The 25859-nt window shown below is 39.9% G+C and overlaps 1 protein-coding gene and 1 long non-coding RNA gene across 4 annotated transcripts in view; one reads left to right on the top strand and one right to left on the bottom strand.

The window, feature by feature from the left end:
* Positions 1 to 1879: 1879 nt before the first annotated feature.
* The window catches only part of LOC105468287 (formiminotransferase cyclodeaminase N-terminal like), a 43567-nt gene continuing 19587 nt past the window's right edge, over positions 1880 to 25859 (top strand). Inside the window, exons 1-4 of one of the 3 annotated variants that reach the window (XM_071073142.1) lie at positions 1880 to 2298; positions 4068 to 4189; positions 6877 to 6972; positions 8546 to 8698. In XM_071073142.1, coding sequence (XP_070929243.1) covers positions 4075 to 4189; positions 6877 to 6972; positions 8546 to 8698 — 364 coding nt within the window. In that variant the 5' untranslated portion in view covers positions 1880 to 2298; positions 4068 to 4074. Of the gene's footprint in view, positions 2318 to 4067; positions 4190 to 6876; positions 6973 to 8545; positions 8699 to 25859 lie in introns of all 3 variants that reach the window. The other 2 variants (XM_024788609.2, XM_071073143.1) reach the window with 2 other exon arrangements.
* On the bottom strand, positions 9695 to 12942 carry LOC105468135 (uncharacterized). The gene is made up of 2 exons (XR_979306.2): positions 12805 to 12942; positions 9695 to 9821 (listed from the first exon to the last, which is right to left on the bottom strand). It is a non-coding gene; the product is annotated as an uncharacterized lncRNA (long non-coding RNA).

The following is a 25859-nucleotide window of genomic DNA, read 5'->3' as shown; positions in this document are numbered from 1 at the left end:
GCTCTTTTATGTAGCGAAATGGGCAGGATTACATGCGGTACACCTAAAGTAAGCGATGGTAACTTTCCATTCTTGAAGAGAACAAAATAATACTTTCAATCGTATCGCAACTTCTCATGAGACAGGTTGGTATGTGTCTCCTTGTATTTTCCAAAAATACATACTTACCGTCCTCAGGCAGGCGCCAGATGCTGCCCCCCACAAAGAACACTGGGGCCCTGCTTCTCTCCATTTGTGTTTGAAGCGAGTAGAGTGGAGAAAGGGATGCTTTCAGAAATGTTATCTTACTTAATGTCCCCATAGCCTGTAGCTCTGTAAGGAACAGTCTCACGGGGAGAGAGAGAGGATTAGGAGCCATGGGGGAAAAAGCTTTCCTTCTGGCAGTTTCTACAGCTAGAACCATGAAGCCCCTAGGTGTCACATTGTTTTCTCTGGAGGAATATAAGACTAGATGTAATATTATTACACCGTCTCATTTAGCAAGTAGTATCATCATCCGATTGTTTGGAAAGGTGAAATACAGGGGATTCTAGTTCTTTGCCCTACCATGGAAGGAACATTTGACACCACAGTACTTTTTTTGGAAAACGGAAGCTAAAGCTAGAGGCCAAAAAAGCTCTCAAAAGGGAAGATGAAGAAAGTTAGGAATATTGGTCTGGTTAAAAAGCTCTCAAAATTATGTAGTGAATGCTGACATTAGATAGGTATTGCTCTTTAGGTAATAACATGGATATGTATCTACTTTATGCATTTTTATGCAGATTTAGTAGGAAAAAAACCCTAAATATATATTTAATTCCATAGGATCCCAGTGCATTTTGAGGATTTAAACAGATAAGCCAACCTCAAAGGGACTGATTCTTGCAACTAAAACACAGACACCTCTGGGGTGAAATGTGGCAACAGTTTGACAGGCATAGCAGTAGCTTAGGCCAGAAAGGATTTATCCAATTAAAATTATGGGATGAATTTTGGCTGGCAGAATGTAATTACCAGCCTTGGAATGGATCCAGGATCCTGAGGTTAACACCCCTCCTCTTGCCAACAACCCTCCTACCTGCCAACACTCCGAGATGGAGAAGGCTGGATCTGACATAATCGCACATAATACTGTTGTGACATCTAAGTACAATGATGATGATGTGAGAAGCATCATGAACCTGATTTTTTTTAACACTCATTATGTTACTTATTTTTATGCCACATTAGGCTAGAAACCAAATGTCCACATAAATGTTAATTTCCTCAAATCTGTGTTTAAAAATTATAATTAGAAAATAAAAAATAGATTTAAAAATTAATTTATTCCGTCAAAGTAGTTATTTAGTGATTATTTCACTACAGGAACAAAATTGGATCAAAATGGTGACATTTAATCCTTGCTACACGAAAAAAAAAAAGCAGGTCCTGATTTTTTGGAAGCGAAATGTGTTTTCAAGGTTGAGTGGCCTAGAAAAAAAGGAAATGCGGAAGCCTGTTTCATATTCGTTGTAACTTTGACTAAATGGGTATGCACAAGGACTGCTTTTGTCCCGGGGTAGGTCCAGTTCACAGTCACGGGGGCCACTAATCCTTCAGGAGGGGATTTACTAGAAGGGTGTGTGTGACTGCATGTGTCCCTTGCAAGGAAACCAGAGAAGAGCCCCCTGCTGGTGCATAATCAATAGGCAAAGACCTGATCATTAGATTCCAATGCCCCTTTAAAGTCATTAACTGACTAGAGAATTGCGAAGGGTTTGGCGATACAGAAGAGCAGACGAAGAGGCAACACTGAGAAGAAACTGAAGCGTTCAGGGACGCCAGGCACGTGGTGCCGGGTCAGGGAGGGAGAGGCAGAGCCAGCCCGGGCGGTGTGCGGCTGGGGTGGGGCGCGCTCCGGGCGCCCGGGAGGCGGAGTCGGCGGCGGAGGCTGCGCGCGGGCCACGCGCGGCGGCGACTCGGGCTAGGCAGCCGCGTTGCCCCAGTGCCCTTCGGTGCGCGCAGGTCCGCTCCCCTTCCAAAAACTGCGGAGCGGGAGGCGCGGCCGCTAGTTCGAGAGCTCGTCCGGGGCAGCGCAGCCGCCGGCCGCCCCTCACTCCCGGGCGCCACAACCCCGCGCCCTCGCCGCTGCTGCGTCCCGCGAGACCTGTGTGGAGTCCGGGAGTCACTTCGGGTTCCCTTTCAGCGCACGTGGTCCTGGGACACTCCACCCAGGAACCCAGGCGGCACCGCGCAGGGATTCCCAGCAGCGGGGTTCTGGCCGCAGCACGCGTTGCAGCAGCCTGGCGAGCGTCCTTGCGGCCTCCAAGTGCCGGTGGGGTGCGTGCGCAGGGGGCAGGTGAACTGCTGCACTTTGCACTTGCTGGGCTAGGTTCTCTGGGGTTGGGGAGGCGCGGAGGCGGAGGACGGTCGCGTGTTTGATCTATCACCAGAGGTCATCCAATGGTAATTGAAGGGATGGGCTAGGAAGACTAGGATCTCCCTGTCCCAAACACAGAGTGTTTTGGGGGGCTTGCGTTTGGGTCACTTTCTGAGCCTGGTACTGCCGCTCATTTCAGCTTCGCTGTGAAGGTGAATTTTTCTAACACCATCTTTGTGTGATTTAGCTGTCCACAGGGAATCAAAATGTGGAATGAGAGGATGAAACTAATCCTTTCTTTTGCACTGTTAGGGGTTGCCATAAACACCATTTGTTAAAAAGCATAATTATGTTGGGAAAGTGCCTGATGAGACAATTAAGCTGCATAAACACACTGAAAACAAATGAAAACCAGAAGACGCCCACACCCCTTGTGTAAAGCAATTTTTTGTTTACATAGAAACGAGAGGTCTGGGCTGATTTATTACAACAATGTTATTAATATCTAGAAAAACCTAATGACAGACTTTTTATGAATTTTCAGTGATGAGACGATGGACGTGATATGAAAACCTGCCTGCAAACCTGAGCTAGCTACGAAGCCTGAGCTCTCTCTAGGTTAAGATGATTAGGCCAACGAATGATCCTGGCGAACAAGCCAGCGGATTTATTCAGGGAGAGCACCATTACTTGCACCAGAGCACTTTTAGCTTAAACTCTAAAGTTTAAAGCGTGTCTCAGAGTTAGACCACTGTGGTTGATATCCCTCACGCAGGGAACATTACCTGTCAGAAAACGACCCTCATCAAACATTTGTTGAATGAATTCATGAGGGCCTCATCCATTTTTAGTTATGATATTTAAAAGAGACCAACGTTATGAGGTGCTGAACTTGAAGAGGGAAATTGTTTTCTTATTATTTTAAGATATTTTAATTCCTTTAGATCGTGAATATCATTTGAGGTATGGAAAAATGAGTCAAAAATGCTATTCTAGAGTACTAAAAAGAAAGCAACCTCCAAAACCTGTGTAATTAATCTATTTTCAACAAAAATCACATTTTTGATATTATTGAGTAATATATATCAGAATACGTGTCATCTTTCAAGTTACAGAATTTTGTAAAAAGACTTTAAACTGATTTAGAAACTTTGGTGGAACAAGGAGGAACTTAGACAATTGTCATGTAAACCATCCAAATGGCTTCCTTGTTTATTATACAAACAATGTCCATGGTGTGGCCTGTAGATACTTTTTCATTCTTGCCACAAGAATTTCTTTTATAAGAATCCACATATTAAATAATCTTCCTCGTTTCCTTTTTCTGCATTTCCCCAGTAAGTCTAGTTTAACAACAACAAAAAATCATACCTATTTGTAAAATAGTACAGACCTTGAAAACAGGGATAAGGCTAAGGAAAACTATGCTTAAAATGGGATAACACACTTTAATGAAAAACTTTCACATACATGATGGAATTCATACTGAGGACCCTGCCAGGTATTTTCCAGTGTCGTTACAAGGTTCATATGTATGTGACCGTGTACACATTGTTTCTTATTTTAGTCAATCTGGGGATTTTATGCTTTAGAATTTTTCTAGGAATGAAATAGTAAAGTGCTCATATTATGACTGCTTCATTTCCAAAAAGTTATGATTTTTTTATAGTTAAAACATGAAAATATGAATGAACTCTAGAGACACATAAAAATTTTTCTCCTATTCCAGAAAAATCATGTCTTCTTCCAGAGTGGGACTCCGTTTGGCTGCCTGTTTACTAAACATTTCAGAAGCCAGAAGAAAATACATTGTTGAGAACATAGCAAAAGCAGCTCTTCATGACAAAAATGGTAGGAAAAGCAGACAATTGAAGCTGAATATTGTAGTGTTTTGATAATATAGTAATTTTTGTACTGTGCACACTGTATCTACAGAACACTTTTCTTCCTTTCTTCCTGAATTTTCCTCCTTGTTCTTGAGCTGTTGCAGCTCTGCACAACTCTAGGATACTGAGATAGCTCAGTTACTCAGATGTGCACATATGCTCTTTTCTAAATGTCTGCATACGCTCAGCAGCGCGGCTCTTAACATTTGCGTGTGAGTCTCTGAGATGCGTGTTGTTCAGAATATTGACAGGCTTCTGGGGAGGATGCATTTACCTAAAAGTATAATGTTTCCCTCATGGGTCGTTTATTTGATCATTAATAGAATGAGCATAATCGTACCTTATGCTTTTTATTGAGCAGGTTAAATGAAAAATAAACTTGCCAAATACCAACTACTTTTCAAAGCACTCCTGCCAGCAAAGCCCATGCAATCATTACAGTATTATTATTTCTGCCCTCTTTTCTCTGTATAGAGACTGTTAGGCAAGTGCATTTAAATGATGTGCGTAAGTAAGATCACTCAGCAATTTGGTGACAGAAGACTGGAACTCATGCCTCCTTATTCCCTTGGCCAGTATTACTATGAAGGATACTGCTCTTTTTTTCACCCTTCTTAAAATGTTCCTGTAATGACACATGGTTAGATATTATTTGTCTTTACTTTCACTCACACTAACACACACAACAGTATATACAGTCGTTTAAATAGAATGCTTGTTATTAAATCAATAACTTTTTGGCAACAAGTGAAACCAGCCCTAAAGCATTTCAGACAGTAAATTTTAATTTCCGATTGTCATTTTTAATGTGGTTACTGTTTTTCATATGAAAGAAGTGTTTTCCCCCAACCCATCTTAACTGTGAGCATATTTAAGTTACTGTCTCGCAACTTTGCAGGAGCCAGAAATGTCTATGAAAATTCCTGATAATTGCTGATAGGAAAACTCCTTTGGAGTTGGTATGCAGCTGTGATTTTGCATGCTTTTTGTGGAAAGAGCCAGCTCGGGCTCTTCATTGTCAGACACAGTACACCTAATGGGATTGGGTTGCCTGTCTCTGTGATTAAGTAAATGTGCAGAGACATTTGTGGAAGACACACACTGATGGATGCCTGGGTCTCAACTCACAGTTTTTATCAGCTTATTAGTGGCAGCAGCTCAAATGGAATTATAGCTATTATACTCCATTACAAATACCAAACAATTTACTTCTGCTGAGATTCACACTGACAGCTCCTCTTGCCAGCAGTAATTTTTTTTCTATATGCATGCTTAAGAAATTGCAGGAGAGAGTAGTATTTTATTCTTTCAGCATTTGATTCAATTGAATCATATGAAACTGAGAATAAAAGCTTTTCAGGAGAAGATTTAGGATGAAAAAAAAATTGAATCATATCTCTTTTTTTCCAGGAGTTAGAGTATGTTGAAAAACTACATAAAATAGGAGGTTGCATGATCTTGTTCTTACTTCATCTTTTATAGTTTTCAAAATGCAAGGAAGGTAGCACTAGTTAAGAAAATGAACCTTTTTTTTTTTTTAACAAATATTTTAAAGGCATTTTTTTAAGTGAGTGGAATAAAACTATATAAACTGTATTTTTTTTCTAATTAAGCAATGTGAGCACATTTAAATGGCCTAGAAAGGTCTTAGGTAAAGGAATCTGAGTTATAAATTTTAGACCTACACCAGGGCAGGACTCTATAGATGCTCATTTGGCCATGAGTGAGTGACATACATATGTTTATCTTCTCACATTATTAAAATTAATAGTGTAGGGCTGTTGTAAGCTCTGTAGTTCCTGGGTGTAACTTGTTTTTCCTTTCCTCTGAAAAGATTAATTGTTAAGCTGCCAGGGGACAGGGAGACAAGGTATAATAGCATAACCAACGGTTTAATTACCGCCTGAAAACTTTTGTCCTTCACTTTGAATTTGCTTTTGTAGGCATAAGGGGTACTTTTAAGGAGCCTGGACCATGCTTGTAAACTTCAAAAATAACTCTAGGGCTATGTATGGCTGCCACACAAGGGAATGGCAGCTTTCTCCTCCAGCTTACACATATTCAAGAGAGTCACAAACCACCAAAAGCTGGAAGTTGTTAACATCTGAAGGCTGTTGGTGGCCTCCGAAAAGGAGATGGTGGACTCAGAACAGTTTCTAATGGACAGGTGCATGCGTCTCAAAAACCTCTGCTCTGGGGACTAATTGGTCTATTCTAGTTTTACCAGATGTTAGATCTTGACCCAAACAGTTTAGTTTCTGGATTTGGGAAGGAAATGTTGACAAGGCCTAGGTGATGAGATTGATGAAGAACAGGATTTACAGCGATATGATTTGGCTATTAGAGAAAGGGGCTACCATCTTAGACTGAGTTAAGGGAATTTTGGCAAATTCAGTAGCAAGTCCAAAAGAGGGTCTATTATAGACATCAAAAGCTTGTGTCTGGGCTGAGCCATCTGGTTATACAATAAGATGCTGTAAGAAAAGTGGACATTGCCTCTCATGAATTTCATGTTTATTCAACGTCACTTCCAAAAGTCACATCCCAGAATTTTTCAACTAAGCTAAATTTAATTATACCAGAAGAAATAAACTATTAAGGTTTTATCACAGAAAAAAAAATTCTTGCACTCCTGTCTTGTTTTCTTTACAGGAAAGAAACATCCTCAAGTGTCAGTGCTCAATGTATTTTCTGATCAAGACTATAATAGATCAGTCATTACAATAGCAGCTTCTGTTGATAAGTTGGGTAAGATTTCAGTTTCTTTCTTCACATATTTGTCTTTATTTTGGTGAAGGGTAGGCCTTCGGGTAGACCTGAACATTCTCTAATCATTGATTTCCTGTGTAAATCTGAATACTCCCCTCTGTTAAGTAAAGAGTCTACCACAAAACTACATTTAGTCATTTTTCTGAACATGTAAATCTCAAACATCCTCCATTTCCTCTTTGTTACAGTGAACTTTGGGGTCCAAGATTTCATGACTTTTTTTTTTTCTTTTTCTTTTTGCTGAAGATGATCACATATCCTTTGTGGTTAAGAAAAGACATCTTCAGGTTTTAGCCCGTGAAGTAATAGTGTTGAAGTCAGCTTTCATTTCACTGCTAAGCTGGCATGGAATGAAACATGCTAAGCAGTGCATTCTGGGTTGGGAACTTGAGATCTGGAGTTGGGCCATGAGTTGACATGTCTCACAGGGACATTGTAAGGTTTAGTAGAGAGCTTACTGATAACTTCAGCAAGCATAGGACAGATTATCTTTTTTTTTTTTTTTTTTTTTCAAGACAAGAGTCTCACTCCATCACCCAGAGTGGAGTGCAGTGGCCTGATTTCGACTCACTGCAACCTCTGCCTCCCGGGTTCAAGCAATTCTTGTGCTTCAGCCTCCTGTGTAGCTGGAATTACAGGCGCACACCACCATGCCTGGCTAACTTTTTGTATTGTTTTCAATAGAGATGGGGATTTGCCATGTTGGCCAGGCTGGTCTCAAACTCCTGACCTCAAGTGATTTGCCTGCCTCAGCCTCCCAAAATGCTGGAATTGTAGGAGTGAGCCACTGAGCCCGGCCTGGACAGATTATGTTGAATGTTAATCTTAATACAGGATAAAAATCCACTTTTTCCTCTATTGCTAAAATGGTCATACTGTATTACTAATAAAAACTCAGAGTAATATCATAAAACTCTTAGGTGTCTATAATATGCATTTAGCTATAATAATTCAATGAAAATATAATTAGTGGATAAGAGCAAAACTAAAATAAGTATGCTTTAAAAAATTTACGTGAAAAAGAATTTATGTGGTTCAGCACAGTGGCTCATGCCTATAGTTTCTGCACTTTGGGAGGCCAAGGTGAGAGGATTGCCTGATGCCAGGAATTTGAGACCAACCTGGGCAACGTAGCAAGACTCAGTCTCTAAAAAATAAAAAATAAAAAAATTATGTTTGTGTATCTATTTTAATAGAATTACTCATAAAGCATTCTGCAAATAAGGAATTTGATTAGATTAATTGGAGAAAGTTGAAAAAATTTAAAGTAACCAATTATAAAAAAATAATCAAATAGTATAAGACCAATAAATCTTGTATAATTCTCCCACTTTGGGGAGGAAAAGGTGGAAGAAATATGAAGTTTTATGACTGTTGGGAGGTGGGGTGAGGGGAGAGGTTGGATTTTGTGTTTTTCGTTATTTTGGACAAAAAAGAAGTCTTCTATATAGATGACAAAAGAAAAGCAACTAGTGGAGCAACAAAATCATAGCTTTTTCTGTAGATGCAGTTGAAAGCTTAATGATTGTTTTCCACAATTTTGCATTTTTAGGCAGCTCTGTTCTGGCTGCCTGCCTAGAGGCCTTCCAGGCTATCGATATGGAAGTTCAAGAGGGAATCCACCCTTGCCTGGGAGCAGTGGACCTAGTTCCGATTTACCCTCTCTCTGGAGTCACAGTGGAAGAGTGTGGAGTGGTGGCCAGAAGTAAGAGAAAGTTTGGGGTTATGTGTTCTCCTCTTATTGGAAACCACTTTTGCAAACTGAAATAGCTTGTGAGAATCGCATCACTCCTCAGCTCCCTGGGAAAAGTTGATCTTGAAGAACCGTATCCACAATACACTGTGTGTTTGTGACATACCCCTCCACTTCCTATGCCGTGACATTATGGAACACTAAATGTTGTGGGGTATGGCAAAAAAAAAAAAAAAAAAAAAATCAATAATTTTATCCCTTACAAATTCACAATGGATCATGAGGAAGCAATAGTGGTTTCTAATAAGTCCTTCAGGCTCTTCAGGGCAGAACGATGGTGTGTTTTGCCTATCTGTGTCCTATTTTCTTGAGCAGGGGTAATGATGAGGTTGAAAATCTACTTAAATGTTAACTCTTACCCCTTTTTCCTCCGACTTTTTTTTTTTTTTTTTTTTCCTTTTTTCCCTGTGCACAACTCTCACTAAGATTTTCTTTAGAGCTGAACTGTCACTTGAATGATTTCAGCCCCAGGGGTAAGGTTAATTTGGAAAATTTGAGCTATGCCACTTGAGGTGTTTTTGAATTAGGCAAATTGGGAGGAAAGAAAGAACTTTTGCCTGGACTGTCTAACTGTACCACGGTTAATTACAAGATGCAGAGGCTTATAATCTTCGGGGAAAAATCCGCCTTAGGACAATTGCATTCTTTTCTACCTCAGAAATCCCTCTATGATGTTGTCTCATTTTTAATTAATGGTGAATTGTCTAACATTTGGGATGTAGATTTGGACTTTAGTTGAGCTACATGAAGTACCAGAAATAGGAAATGAGACTTGCTTCCAAAGGAGTGCCTCACTACTTATGCTGCATTTTCATGTGACCTGACAGTTGAAGGGTTATTTCCGAGGGAAATCTTGGCCTCAGACTTGCTTTACGTTTTATCCAAGAAAGAGTTAAAATTCAGCATGGAGGGGAAAATGTGTTCCACACAAAAATGAAGAGTTCAGAATTGTCCAGACCAGAATAATGATTTTAATTGTCTTCAAAACAATTATGGACAATTACATTAAATCTCAAATTAGCTAGTACATGAAGTTCTTCATTACATCGGGACTGGTCCACCCCAGATGTTCGTCCTGCGTAGGAGACAGTTAAGAATCAGTGAGTCTGGACACAGGATTTCTCCCTTCCCTTGCCCTTTGCTTCATTGGCAGCTACTGTACCTCATGATTTAAACATGGACATTTCTAATTAAATGAGAGCTCAGCTGCATTCTTGAACTAATTTATAACATTTGATTTGAAATGTAATAGCTTCAATCTTCATCTGATTAAAAACAGTCCTATACTGTACATGGTTACTATTTTGATGCTCCAACATGCAGTTTTTATTTTTACATTCCCTTTTCTACACAGCTGTTCATCTAATATCATCCAAATTTTTTTAAGTTTTTTTTTTTTTTTTTGTAACAGCATGCTCAGGCATTCTTATGAGGCAGAAGTATTCACATTCTAGGATCCTGCTGTTCTCAGAACAGTGAAAGGATGTTTTTCCCTAGAATAAGGCTTTCTCAGAGAAACCAGCTGTAACATAATAATCAGCTAACTTTCTCTGGACAAAGGGCAATAAATAGCATCCCAGTGACATAAAAGAGTTGATACTGATATGTGCAATTTATGTATACTTTGTATGCAAAAATGCTGAATAACATATTTCACAACTTTTTAATATCAGCTGTAAGTTTGCTTTTAGCTTCAGGAAGAGGTTCTTAAGGTGGGTCCAAAGTTGGTATTCAGAGGATTTATAAATAACTGTCAACAATTTTTGCAAGTTTTTCTGCATGTGCATTGTGTGTATATACATAGAGACATACACTCACATATACTTTTGCATATCATTTTAGTTTGAGGACTTTTAGAATACAGGGAACAGTGATGCAGAGGCCCACAGGTGAGGGCAGCCTGAACTCGAGCACCTGCAAAGGACTTCAGTTTGGCTGCATGGAATGTAGAGGTGGGGTGGGATGGGAAAGACATTCCTGGGAATGTTATGAAATGAGGCTCAAGAGGTAATCAGAGGCCAAATTATGAAGTTTTAATTTTTTAAATTTTTTGAGATGGAGTCTCACTCTGTCACCCAGGCTGGAGTGCAGTGGTGCAACCTCGGCTCACTGCAACCTCTGCCTCCCAGACTCAAGTGATTCTCGTGCCTCAGCCTCCTGAGTAGCTGGGACTACAGGTGTGCACTGCCATACCCAGCTAATTTTTTTTTTTTTTGTATTTTTAGTAGAAATGGGGTTTTTCCTTGTTGGCCAGGCTGGTCTCAAACTCCTGACCTCAAGCAAGCTGCCGGCCTCAGCCTCCCAAAGTGCTGGGATTACAGGCATGAGCCACTGCACTTGGCTAGATTATGAAGTTTTAGATGTCTGGTTGAAGAGTTCAAATCTTGTGCTAAAGGCAGTGGTAACCACTGAAGTGTTTTAAGCAAGAAAATTATATGATTGGCTTTCAGTTCTTAGAAAGAGCACTCTGCCTACATGATAGACAATGGACAGGAAGCAGGCTGACCAGTTTAGAAGGATGATATTGGCCTAAGAGAATAGAGAATGGACAGATTGCATGGGATCTTGCTGGTGAGGGACAGAGCAGTGGTGTGATAGTGTTACAACTTAAAATGGCAGAAGAAAGGAGGTTTGGGGAAAAGATGAATACATTTTTTACATGCTGTCATTTGACAGCATGTAAAAGGTTGGCAGAGGTAAAATAATAGTAATGTTCTAATGATTCATTGTGAGCAATGTTTACATAGGTATAATAATGTAACCACTAACTATTCACCCAAATTGATACAAATATTTTGAGAGGATGATTGATTATACAGTTTAGAGCTCAGGTGAGATGTAGATCTAGTCTATATTTATTTAAAGCTTATAGGTTTTCTTCCCAATATTTTGGACATTGGTATGTATGTATGTATTTATTTATTTACTGAGATGGAGTCTCACTGTATCACCCAGGCTGGAGTGCAGTACATGATCTTGGCTCACTGCAACCCCCGCCTCCTGTGTTCAAGTGATTCTCCTATCTCAGCCTCCCCAGTAGCTGAGATTTCAAGTGTGAGCCACTGTGCCTGGCTGGTTTTCATTTTCTATAAAAACTCACAATTGATCTATTAGGCTCTGTCTCATTTTTATCACTATTAGGTCTCTAAATTTTTTTTTAAGACAGGATCTTGCTGTGTTGGCCAGGCTGGAGTGTAGTGGCATGATCTTGGCTCACTGCAACTTCTGCCTCTCTGGTTCAAGCAATCCTCCCACCTCAGCCTCCTGAGTAGCTGTGATCACAGGTGCATGCCACCACACCTGGCTCATTTTTGTGTTTTCGTAGAGACAGGGTCTTGTCATGTTGCCCAGGTGGGTCTTGAATTCCTGGGCTCAAGCGATCCTCCCACCTCAGCCTCTCAAAGTGTTGGAATTATAGGCATGAGCCACTGCCCCTAGCCAGGGCTCTAAAATTTTTTCCTTTCCTCCTTCTCTGTCTTTCTTTTTGTTTTTATCAAAATGATACAGGCATGTAGCTAAAAATCACATACTGCACAGGGTTTATTCAAAAAATTCTAAGTACCTATCTAACCCCTTTTACCTCCCACCATACACACCCTTCAATTTCCTTTTCCTCAGAGCCAGCCAAGTACTTTCCACTTTTTTACCTTGTTTTAACTCTAGATATCGAAATATCACACTTACACTGGTATGTCTTGGTCTTTCAGTTTTAGGCATTATCTATTGACTTCTCACTGTGGAAGATGAAAATTTAGCTTCCCCTTACCCCACCTCTCATCTCTAACACACACACACACACACACACACACACACACACACACCACTCACACATCCCAATCTTCCAACCTCTCAATATATTTATATCAAAATTTGAGTCAATAGTTAGTGGTTACATTATTATAACTATGTAAACATATGTATAACTATGTAAACATTGTTCACAATGAATCATTTAGAACATTATTATTATTTGACCTTTTCTGCATAACTTTGTATTTTTGCTGGAGTTGGTCATTATCTTTTTGATAATTTGTTTGCTTAGTGTTTTATATACTTACCACTGGTTTGGCTCCAAATTCACTGTCAGTTGTTACATCTCTCTAAGCATCCAGATAGAACACTTCATGCATTCATTGAGGGTTCTATCAATTCCATCTTCTTAAAGAAGTATCTTCTAGAATTCTCCAACCTGTTCCAGTTAGGACTAGCTGCCCTCAGTGTGCTGAGGATAACTGTCTTCATAGGATCTCCCTCAGCCATCATCATGACTTTCATCTTTCTCCATGTTGAACGCCCTGGTCCTCAACCTGAATCCCATATCTTCTCTTTCTCTTTTTTTACTTTCTTAGTTTAAGGTGTCATTTTGGTGGAACACATCCTTTAGTAGCTTTCTGGAAAAAAAAATGAAGTACATTGTTGACCCTTTGCATGTCAGAAAGTGCCATTATTCTCCTTCACACTGAATTATTAGTTTGTCTTGCTATAGAATTCCAGGTTAGAAATAACTTTAATTTAAAGATGTTGTGTCATTGACTTCTTGTTTCCACATTGCTATTGAGACTTCTGAAACCGTTATGACTCCTTATTTTTTGTATGTGACCTTTCATTTCTCTCTGGAGGCTTGTGAGGTCTTTGCTTGGTTCCCAGTGTTCTGAAATTTCTCTCAAGTGCTTTTGTATGGGTTTGTTTCCATCCATTATGCTGGATACTTGGTGAGTCCTTTTATTCTTTGAAACTATTGTCCATCAGTGCTGGACAATTCTTTTAAATTATTCCATTGATGATTTCTTCCATTTTCTCAGTTCTTTCTAAAAGCCTCATTATTTGGAGATTAGAACTCTTTTACTGGTCCTCTGCATTTACTTTCTTTCTTATTTTCCATCACTCTATTTTTATAACACGTTCTGGCAAATTTCCTCTACTTTCTATCCTAGCCTTCCATAAGTTTTTTATGGCTTCCATGTTAATTTCCAAGTGCTTTCATTTACTCTGTAAATGTTCCTTTTATTTTACTTTTCAAGAGAACATCCTGGTTTTTTTCATGAATGTATCATTAATGGATCATCGTGGTTTCTTCTTCCTGCATAGTCTCCCCCCACCTTACCCCCTTCACCCCATTGCTTTTTCTTGTTTTTTTTTTTTTTTTTTTTTTTTTAATTTTGTTTTGTTTTGTTTTTTAAAGGCTTTCCTAAGATGTTTGATGATGCCTGGTTGGCTGTTTATTCTGAGTGGATGCTAGAAGGCTGAATGGACATTCCGAGTATGCACATGGGGTTTGTCAGCTGTAGGCTGACATGGCTGGGTCGTTTCTTTGGGGAACTCATACTTCAGTATCTTTTTGTCTTTCCTCTTGAGCTGTTCATGTTCCCCAGAGAAGGATCTTCCAGTGTCCAGCCTGGAGTGGAGACACCACTGCCAGTGTTTTAGAAGCTAAGTTGCACAAAAGGGCTGAAAAAATCTCAACGTTTAGATTGTCAATATAAACATTCTTTTAATTCCTCTCTTTTTGTTACTTACCCCAGCCCTCAGCTGTGTCCATATTCCCCAGCCCAGACACCTTGTGTTTTACCTCTTGCATATTCTGCCAGGGTGTGGCAGGGCAGGTGCCTGTGTGGATCAGGGATGGGCTTTGACCGCTGCTGAAGCTGACTTCCCACCCATCTTCCGGTTTTGAGCTTCCCCTTTGCCTTCCCTCCCAAAGTGGGGCTGCCAGTTCTGCCCACTATCAGGTGTCTGTGGGATGCATCAGGCGCTTCTCTGCTGCTCCACTTGCTGCCTTGGGTCTGCCGAATCACCTCCCCCTCACACGTTTTCTCTGCAGCTTCCACTGCGATTGCCTCCTCTTTATTTCTGTTTGTTTGAGTTGATGCTTGGGAAAAAAATTTCTTTACCATTTTTTTTCCTTGGGGTTTCTGGAAGAAATGAAAGTAAACATATGCATCCACATTTTCATGTTTTCCTGGAAGTCCCTACTTCTCTTGGCGATTTTAAATCATCGTGGATCTTTCAGGAACAATGCATTCACCTCACTTGGAATCATTGGTAAATTTTCAGGAGCATTCTTCTTTTGTCTGACTTCTACTCAGTATTGAAGATATTTAGTCTGATTTTCTGGACTTCTGTCAAGTTTCTATAGACAATTTCTCTGCAGGATACTGTGGACCTTGATGCTTCTTGTATGTGTTCTACGTCTTCCTCACTCCGTGTTTTCACATGCTGGACCCAGTGTCTCTGTAACATGTAAAAGTTTCTGTTTACACACAAACTTTCATGAGAAGGATTGAGTGATGATAGAGGGGAAGGGTCAGCGCCGAAGGTTCTTAGGCAAATTCTCCCAATGCCTTGACAGTGAAAATAGGCTTAGCTAACATGTAGGCTCATAATATTCAGCTTTAAGAGTCTAGACCATAGTTAATGGATTTTATAAATGATATGGAAACTTGCTTTTTGTTTCATGTCATTGATCAAATGAATATTTGTACAATGCCATATCAACTAAGGTCATTATTTAGAGAACTGGAAAGATAAATGCTAGCCATGTAAGTTATATGAATAAAGAAATAGCTCTGGCATGACTGATTCTTATTTTTTTGATTTTTAAAAAATATATAAAACATTAAGGACTTTGATCAGAATGATCAGCCTTGTAGATTTTTTTTTCAATTATTCTTATGACTTGGAGGATGTGTGCCATGACACATTCACACAGCGTCAACACTCGCATGGTAGTCTTGAGACCCTTTGATTACCTTATTACAGATTGTCAAAACATGGGCTGATCTGGCAAATCAGGAACAACTTTTCACTTTAAGAATTTCTACTCTGATTCTCCAGTTGCTATGGAGATTGTCTCATAAAACAGTGTTGGATTTGGTTGAGATCAGTCAGTTTAGATGCTGGGTTCTGATAAAGTTCTTACCACCATCAACACTACCCTCATTGCCATAACATAAAAACAATAGTCGATTTTACAAATGTGTGTAAACGTATTTAGGGCATAGCATTTAGTTGGAGAATTACAGGAATACTGCCACAACAGAAAAATCTGAGAAAACAAGGGATTGTGCATTGGGAAAGTACTTAAAATATTAAGATTGATTTCCAGTGACTTTAGTACCTTTTAACTATGAAGGAAAGTTACCAGGTTGCTCATAAATGCATATTGCCTCAGGCTGAATAAATGCAAGAGGAGTCTACCAACCACTGTAAAACAGGTACTAATGAAGAAGGAAAGGCCAAATGGGAGAACTGGGATAAACAAACTTAATCTTCCATGACCAGCATTTGTGGATGAACCCAGCCATACTTGAAAAAGCTGCACTCTTTTCTCTTACTGTGGCTTTGCTACAACCTGCAGTGTGAGTGATCAAGCAAGTTAACCCCATCGGGCAACACTTGATTTGTCGGGGACCAGAGCTGGTGGATAAATGCTTGCCTCTTTTGTCCCTGAGATGGACAATTCTGAGGCCCATCTCAGCAGGATTGAGTCCCAGTTGCTCACGGCTTGATAACATACCCTGGTATTGACTTTTACTCCTTCCCTGTATCACTCCTCCATTTTTTTTTTTTTTTTTTTTGAGACAGTGTTTGCTTTGTTGCCCAGGCTGAGTGCAGTGGCACAACTGGGGCTCACTGTAGCCTTGACTTTCCAGACTCAAGTGATCCTGCCACCTCAGCCTCCCAAATAGCTGGGACTACAGGCATGTACCACTATGCCTGGTTAATTTTTGTATTTTTTGTAGGATGGGGTCTCCCTGTGTTGCCTAGGCTGGTTTCAAACTCCTGGGCTCAAGGGATCTGCCCACCACGGCTGGCCCCTGTCTCACTCTTGATATAAAAGCAATAGGGTTTATTGAAATATTGACAAGTAGCTGGGAGTGGTGGCTCATGCCTATAATCCCAGTACTTTGGGAGGTCAAGGCGGGAGGATTGCTTGAGCCCAGGAGTTCAAGACCAGCCTGGGCAACATAGGGAGACCTTGTCTCTACAAAGAAAAAAAATAAAAAACATTAGCTGGGTGTGGTAGTGCGTGCTGTAGTCTTAGTTACTTGGGAAGCTGAGATGGGAGATCCCTTGAGCCCAGGAGGCTGAGGTTGCAGTAAGCCATGATGTACTACTTGTACTCCAGCCTGGGCAGTAGAGCAAGACCCTGTCTCAAACACAAAACAAACAGACAGAAAAAGAAATATCAACAAGAATAAATGTCTTACAAGAATCTCCTAATTGGAACAAATAGGTGGGGTACATGAAATCCATGCTGCCTGACTATATACTTCTTGTAATTGTTTCCCAATCTAGAAGCCACAGGTGAGATTTAACAGTTAAAAATTAGGAGCCCCCTCCCCAGCCAACCACTTCACCTAGGTAAAAGATCTCTTAGAACACTCAGTGTTAAACCAGGAGTCATTGTGGGAGACATCAAACATTCACCCCTTACTAACAAAGGGAGCCCTGGGGGGCCTCAAAGTGGAGGGGTTTTAGGTTTTCTGATTTTCAGTAAATATCTACAACACTCAGAGATTGGCATTTTATATGATTGCTGATGGTGTTTTAGAGATTGTGGATCTAGTAGGGGTTTATTACTGGTGACTGAATACTAGGCTCTGGTATTTTTAAGCCCAGGCCCCATTACTGTGGAGATGTTTTTCCTGAATCCCTTTTCCTTTTATCTTTCCTTCTTAGTTTTTATAGTGGCTTCCAGTGTCAAGGCCACTAGGACTAGAAAACTCTGAAGAAATGATATAATAATGTTAGTGACATTGATGGGCTTGTAGATTAAGTGCAAGTCTCTCCACACCGTCATGCACCCAGCAGCCCATCCACCTGTTCTCTATTGGTAGAGTCTCCTTCCTTCTCAGGAGACTCACAGCCTGCAATAACAATGACAACAATGTATGGCTGTAGTATTATGATATTACAATAATTATGGCATAATTAATTAATTATCGTTATTATGTGACTATTAAAATTACATAAGTTGAATAATTCATTCTCCAATTTTAATTACCTAAAAATATGTAGTAAGATAATATTTTGAGATGTTAATTGTTGTGCTTTTCTTTTCCCCATAGCCTGTGTGGGACTGTCTGAGTACCTTGAGGGGATTATAGGATTTTTTTTTTTTTTTTTTTTTTTGAGGCGGAGTCTCGCTCTGTCTCCCAGGCTGGAGTGCAGTGGCCGGATCTCAGCTCACTGCAAGCTCCGCCTCCCGGGTTTACGCCATTCTCCTGCCTCAGCCTCCCGAGTAGCTGGGACTACAGGCGCCCGCCACCTCGCCCGGCTAGTTTTTTTGTATTTTTTAGTAGAGACGGGGTTTCACCGTGTTAGCCAGGATGGTCTCGATCTCCTGACCTCGTGATCCGCCCGCCTCGGCCTCCCAAAGTGCTGGGATTACAGGCTTGAGCCACCGCGCCCGGCCTAGGATTGTTATAGTGACAGTGCAGAAGTAACAGTGTTCATGTTCTATTTCTTTCTTTCTTTCTTTCTTTTAGAGACAGGAACTTGCCTGTTGCCCAGGCTGGAGTGCAGTGGTGCAGTCCTAGCTCCCTGCAGCCTTGACCTCCTGGGCTCAAACGATTCTCTGCTTCAGACTCCTGAATAGCTAGGACTACAGGCATGGATCACCATGTCCAGCTAATCTTTAAATTTTTTTTGTAGAGACAGGGTCTTGCTATGTTGCCCAGGCTGGTCTGGAACTCCTGGCCTCAAGTGATCCTCCTGCCTTGGCTTCCTAAAGCTCTGGGATTATAGGCCTGAGCCACCACACAGCCAGAATTTTTGACAATCAAAACCAGAGGCTTTGGGAAAGCAGTGCACAAAGTTTATAGCATAGCAACGAAATTAGAAAGAGTAGAGAAAGAAGGTCACTTCACTCCCTCCCCCCAGGGAAATAAGAGTATTGGGGTGGGTTTAAGAGGAGAGCATGACAAATAGTACACGTCTTCCTTTCCCACATTTGGAACCAGCCCCACAGAAGAGAAAGGCAGGTGAGAAATGGCAATGCTACAGTAACTTTATTACTGATAAAACTAGTATTGGCGGCTGGGTCTGCCCCACTAGAGAATTAGACTAACCCAGCCGGCCACAGGCAGTACTGGGCAGCCAAGGCCTGAGGCTGGACAGCTTTGTGGTGAGGAGGAGTAGCCTGGAATGTGTGTTTCCTGCTAACAACCAGTTCCTAAGAAGGAAGAGGGAGGCAGGGTGGGTCTGTGCACATCCAGTTTCTCTCCCAAACTCCCCATCAGAGAATGAAAGTTAGGAGGGAGGGAGGCTGGTGTTTTAGTTTACTAGGGCTGCAATAACAAAGTACCACTGTCTGGGTGGCTTAAACCGTAGAGATTTATTGTCTCACAATCCTGGAGGCTAGAAGTCCGCAATCAGGGTGGCAGCAGGGCTGGTTCCTTCTGAGAGGTATGAGGGAGAACCTGTCCCATCTTGGCTTGCACTTGACCTTCTTCATGGTCACATGGCATTCTTTCTGTGTATTGTCTGTGTCCCAATGTCCCTTTTTTATGAGGACCTCAATCATATGGGATTAGGGACCCAACCTACTGTAGTATGACCTCATCTTAACTCATTACATCTGCAATGACCCCATTCCAGAATAAGGTCATATTCTGAGGTACGGGGAGCCAGGACTTCAACATATGTACTTTTAGAGAACACAATTCAGCCTGTAACAGACAGCAAGATGAGCAGAGCTCTCTCCATGAGGAAGAAAACATCAGTAATGGGTGGGAAGCATTTTTCTCCAAAACATAGTTGAAAGAGGTTGGAGAAGGGTGTGTGGAAAAGGTCGTTGTCTGAAAGGTGGGGATATGAAAAGGGGGAGGGCAGGACTTGACTCCTTTGGGGGGCAAATGGTGAGAGGTAGTACCAGCTTTGAGACCACTGAGAGATTATTATGCGTTGTCTGTGGCCAGCAGCCAAGAAGAGGCTTGAGAGCTGAACACACACAAGGAAAGCAAAGTAACTTGTGCAAAGCATTTGTTTGCCCTTTTGAGGAGCACCAAATAGGTGCAAGAGCCAAGTTAACTCTTTGTTGCTGTGGGGAGTAGGCTTAATGCTGAAGGCTATTTATACATTGCTGATATGTTATCCAACAGAAGGATTCCTGGCCATTCCCAAGGCTTTGCCATGACCCATCTGAACTACTCTTTGGGGAACCTTTAGCATCTCTGTAGCCTCTCTGAAAGATAGCGAGAGGTCCTTAACAAGCAGGGAGCAGTATATGGAAGTGAAAGGCCAATACCAATTCCCCCCACTCAGGATGTATATGTATACGTCTGCCGGTCAGTCTCTGATCAGTATGAACTAACCAATAACATCACATTCCACTGTGGTTAGACAAGGAAGCAAGATGGGAAGTGGGCAGGATAAGAATTTGAAACTGGACACACTGGCTCACACCTGTAATCCTAGCACTTTGGGAGGTTGAGGCAGGTGGATTACTTGAGCTCAGGAGTTCCAGACCAGCTTGGGCAACACTGTGAGACTATATCTTTACAAAAAATTAAAAAAAAAAAATTAGCCGGGCGTGGTGGTGTGTACCTCTAATCTCAGCTACTTGGGAGGCTGAGGTGGGAGGATCACTTGAGCCTGGGAGGCAAGGCTGCAGTGAGCTGTAATGGTGCCACTGGACTCCAGCCTGGGAAACAGAGCAAGACCCTGTCTTTAAAAAAAAAGAAATTGGGGAGCTGAACAATCTGAGTTCAAATCCCACATCTGCTACTTGTTTGCCAACTGGCTTGAGAAATTTTTTAATCTCTTCTTTTTCAGTCTCTAAGAGTTTTTATATCTGTAAAATGGGAGAATAATACCATTGTATCAGGATGGTTATGATAATTGATGACTGTGTAAAGTACCAGGTCCTCTGCCTCCTACCGGCTGTCATTATTTTTAGTGTTTCTCCATTGCCTTGTGGAGGGGATACTGAGCAGTTGGAGCCCAGGAGAGGCTTTATTCACCATAAAGAGAGGTGGATCCCCCTTTTCTGTTTTATGAATCAAGATTCCAAATAAGGTACCTTCTAAGAAAAGGGATTGCACAGCAAGATGTTAGAAAATCACTTGAGCAAGAGATGTCTGAAGTGCTTTCAGCTCTGAAATTTAAGTTCTATAGCAAACAGCTTCTCCTTTATCAGTTCTTCATTTGCAAAATGATATTCAGTACCTATTTCAGAGAAATATTATGAAAATAAATGGAGAGGTGTTTGTGAACATCCAGACAGTCTTGGAGTGCCTGTTATGTTTCCATTTCCTATAGTAAATACTATTGTGACTTTTAGAGAAGTATAACTTTTAAGTACCTTTCCCCAACAAAACTGAGACCATGAAATCTGTGCGTGAAGCCATTAGAGAGCACCACAGGACACAATAAAATGAGTTACGGAGTATAGTATAAGTTAAATATGTTAGGCCACTCAGGAAAGTATAATTCTTTAAATGAGTAATATCACATCTGCACAAAGTGGTAAATATATCAGCATATGCCCTACCAAGGAATAATAAGCTTCTGTACACATATCTTTATGAAACTATATGTTATATACAAGGAAATAATAACCTTCTTGGATTATTGGTTATGAAATATATATGTAAAATATGCCCCAAACTCCTGATATACTATATACTTTCATGAATACTTATATCTGTATCTCCATGAAATTGTATGATACTTTAAGAGTTTGAGGGCACCTTATTTTTCTGTTTATAGGGAGGAGAGTAGATAGGCCCAATTTTTTCATTCCATAGCTGGAAAGCAGACCTAGACACATTAAGAAATTCACTTGTAGTTTTTTCTATCAAGACAATAATAGAACAAAGAATGCTCACAACCATTTATTTATTAGACCTTGCTGATTTTTTAAAATTAATTCTCTGTTTCAAAATTTTGAGTATACAGTTAAGGTTAAAATTCACCTCTGATCACTACTTTCATTCATGGTTCTCTGAATGCCCCCCTGCCAAATTATGGTAAGAGTATAGCATGACCCAAATCCAGAATTTTCTACATGCTTTACTTAACATACATGTATAAACCAATAAAACCAATATAGTATTGCTTGGATATGTTTGTATTAGAAATGCTCTCATACTATAATTTTTTCATTCAGCAAGATAGCTTAGAAATATATCCATGGTATTACATATAGTTCTATTTCATTCTACCTGCTTTATAATTATCATAGTATGAATATAACACATTTTGTCTGTTCTCCTGTTTGTGGACATTCAGATTGTTTCTTGTTTTTCCTAGATCAAATAATGCAATGATGAACATTCTTGAATAGTCTCTGTTGTCACAAATGCAAGGCTTTTCCTAGAGCAAATACAAAGGAGTGGAATTGTTAGGTTAAAACATTAAAAAAAATTTTTTTCAGATTAATTTAACATGAAAATCAATTAAGTGCTTATCCTGACCTCATTTCCATAATAGGTAAGTTTTTTTCTTTGCATTTTATTTTTTACCGTCATGCCAATAATAAACTGACAACTCAGAGATGCAAGTGAAATTACTTTTTCTTAGCAAGGCCTGTTCATTTGGAAGCGTAGATGTTGTTATCAGCCTATCGTGGTTTTTAAGTTTGTCCTTTTGAAGTGAAACATGGTGGAGTAAACAGTAGCACCCAGTGATGTGCAGTAGAGTTTCGTTTCTTCCCTTAAATTGTTTTCCGCTACCTCAAGAAAAAACAGGCAACAGAACGTGTCAGTCGAAATGCAATTTAGGAATTGCACTTGATCTCATTTTTCAGCCTGATGTTTCTGCTCTTTCATCATAAAGATCAGCTGCATTTTATTTTTTTCAGTCCCTTAGAATAACATCCAGTTCTAGTCAGCATGTTTAATGTGCTTCTCAATGATGTTCTAGCACAATAAATTTTTGTATCTCGTGCATGTGTACATATGGTAAAAATTTCTTCACGTTCTAGCCATGTGGGGGAGGAATACTGCGGTCGCTTTGTTAATGCAGTGTTTGTGTTGGAGCAGTTAGGGCCCCGCGCTTTAACTCTCAGCACTGGGCGTAATGAGACGGCTTTGATGGTGGTGTAAGAGTCTAGTGGGATGGTCACAGCTTCACACTTCAAAGCAGAGCATATGGGACGAATACTGGTTAGCTTTGTACTCTTTGGGGATGGTTGGGAGACAATTCTTAACAGCTCTGTTTAATGAAGACATTGGAAAAGAAATGTTCTATCTTTAAAATAATTTTGAATTGCAAAGAGAGAAATTTCCACCACCCCCCTTTCATAGACTAAACTAAGAATAATTTTTCCTAGTCTGCACTTAATTAGAGGCAGTGCAGCATCACACTGCTATACTGTATTTTCAAATGCCACTCTTTTTAAACATACTGTAGCAAGATTAATCGGCCAGTTTTAGTTTATGTGCATGAGTTTAGGCAAAAACTTTTAGGGCTATCTGTTTTATCATCTGAAATTTTTATGACTTCTGGTAGAGAATTTTACCTTCTTCTCATTAAAAAATATGTAAGTAAAAAATCAGCTAAATAAAAAAACTTGGCTGTATTAACAGCTATACTAAAACTAGAGGATGCTTGTAAGCTTTTAAGTCTAGCACCCAGTTTAATTTTTAGATTTTGTGGGTTTTTTTTTTTTTTGTACTTGATTTGAGTCTCAGGTGATATGGGTTGGAAAATGTTCTTTTTGATTGGTTTGTGCTTAGGGAAAAGTTTGATACTTTTCTGAGTATCATTTGAATCCAGGTTTAAGAATAATAGTGAACCATGCATTTATGCAGTAGGTCACAGAAAAGAGAATTTAACTTTTCCTAGAGGAAAGGGAACAGAAGACTCTTGAGTTCTTTTTTCTGAGTTCTCCATTTTGGCTGGCATCAGAAATATAAGAAAACGAATGAGTTATATTCCTTGAGCTGCTGAAATGCAGTTCTGTTAAACAATTCAGTTTCAAGTCCATTTATATCAGTAGTCCTAAATTGCTCCTGAAAGAAAGAAAAACAGAAGGGAAAATAATGATATTAAATACTACTGTAGACAGATACATTTAATTAAGCAGATTCTTAAGTCCTGAATTAATGTACTACTTTTACTGTTGTATATTCTTAATAAAATACTACATTTAGCCACAATTATGTCTGTTATAGGCTTAGAAAAGACATTTGTGTTACGAATATGAAGCTTAAACTTCTCATTGCACTGAGAAACATCTAATTACATCGATTCTTCTGCAAAGAGGAATATAACCAAACTCACAGAAGTCTCTAAAGTTAAGCCTGAAAAGAACGTGCTAGATATTCATGTATAGGAATGACTAAAAGTTATTTTTTAGCTAATAAGATCAGCCAAACATGAAGGTTAAAAAGTATATATTGTTAAAAAGCATTTTGGTATTTCCTTAAATCAACCCTTTTAGAATATGACCAGAGAAATTGGAAAGGGCAGAACCACTAACAATAGTGGTGAGAAAAGCTTCTTAAAATGGGGGGGAGGGGAACCTAAAAAAGTTGGTCTTTTAATAAAGAGTGATTTAGGAAGCTGCAGTTTTGTTCTGCCTGTTTCAAAACTATATGGTGGCATGATACTCTTTCTGAACAGGTGGTTCAGATATCTGCCCTGTCTAACAAAGCTGATCTGCGCGGATATCCCGTAGGTACATGTGGTTTTGACTGCTGTGGATATGACCACTGCTCTAAGGACAGAGCATAAAATTTTACACGACTGTGGAAAATTGATCCCATGGTTTCTCACTAGAAATACAGTATGTTCTCGCTGGTGTTGAACTCTCTTCTCGTTTTGTTAGCAGAGTGACTCCTTATTCCCCTTTGTTAGTTTAGAATGGACACTGAATTTTTTTTTTTTTTTTTTTTGAGATGGAGTCTCTGTCTGCCGCCTAGGCTGGAGTGCAGTGGTGCGATCTGGGCTCACTGCAAGCTCCGCCTCCCAGGTTCACGCCATTCTTCTGCCTCAGTCTCCCGAGTAGCTGGGACTACAGGCGTCCGCCACCTCGCCCAGCTAATTGTTTTGTATTTTTTAGTAGGGACGGGGTTTCACTGTGTTAGCCAGGATGGTCTCGATCTCCTGACCGCGTGATCCGCCCATCTCGGCCTCCCAAAGTGCTGGGATTACAGGCTTGAGCCACCGCGCCCGGCCTAGAATGGGCACTGATATTCCAGGTTTGCAGTGCCAACATCAGCAAAGTGCTTAGGAAGCAAAGTCAGTTCATTCAATTTGATAAACCTTTATTGAGTAACTAGAAGGCACTGCATTCTGGGATTTTGAAACTCAGAATGGAAAACAAAAGCTCAAGATTAACTATTTAATACAAGTCTGTTAGATTTGATGCTATCAATAAAAACAAACAGAAGCTGTAGAATATTCTAACACAAGGATGGGAGAAATGAATTCCAGGAGAGGGAGGGCACAAATATGAAGCAGGGCTTAATTCAGGAGTTTGGGTTTCCTGGGACTCTTTCACAAGGCTACAAGTTTGGTTCCACTGTAGAGGGAAGTAGAACAAACAGCTTAGAGAGCTGCAGTGAGCAGTGGCTTTACAGCAAATCTGAACAAAACTGTTGTTTTAAACGATAATGCCACTTACTTGATAACTGATGAGACAGTTTTCCACAGGCTTGAGCTTGAAGTATTCATAATTATTATCTTCTTTAAGAGGCCTATGTGATTCACTTGATGTGGACATTTGAAGTTACAGGGGATGATTTTTATGCAGATTAATTGAGAAAACCATAATATAAAATCAAAATTAGCCCTTTTGAATATATAATTCATATAACAAATAAAATAGCTTGGTTGTTAGTAATTCTCTAACTAAATAGGAGACTTTTTTTTGAAACACAGGCTGTCTAAATTGTTTTCCAACAAAATTACAAATACCTACTTACCTTAGGCCCTTGGGTTGCAGTCATTGGAAACACAAACGTTATTTCCTTGAGTATGAAGAGGGTATTGTACTGTCTTTATTGCTAAATATTATTTTGGCCTTGGTTTTCTCTTCATTGTAACAAGAATAATGTAATATTTCATTTTCTTGCTTCATTAGAGAACAGAAATCAAGCTTGATTTCTTCCATGATGAATTTATGTAGATGACATAATGGAAGAGGAATTGTTAAAATATA

This window comes from Macaca nemestrina, chromosome 11, assembly GCF_043159975.1.
Source record: "Macaca nemestrina isolate mMacNem1 chromosome 11, mMacNem.hap1, whole genome shotgun sequence".
NCBI lineage: Eukaryota > Metazoa > Chordata > Mammalia > Primates > Cercopithecidae > Macaca > Macaca nemestrina.
The sequence above is the reverse complement of the archived record's forward strand: the minus strand, read 5'-3'. Positions and strand labels throughout refer to the sequence as shown.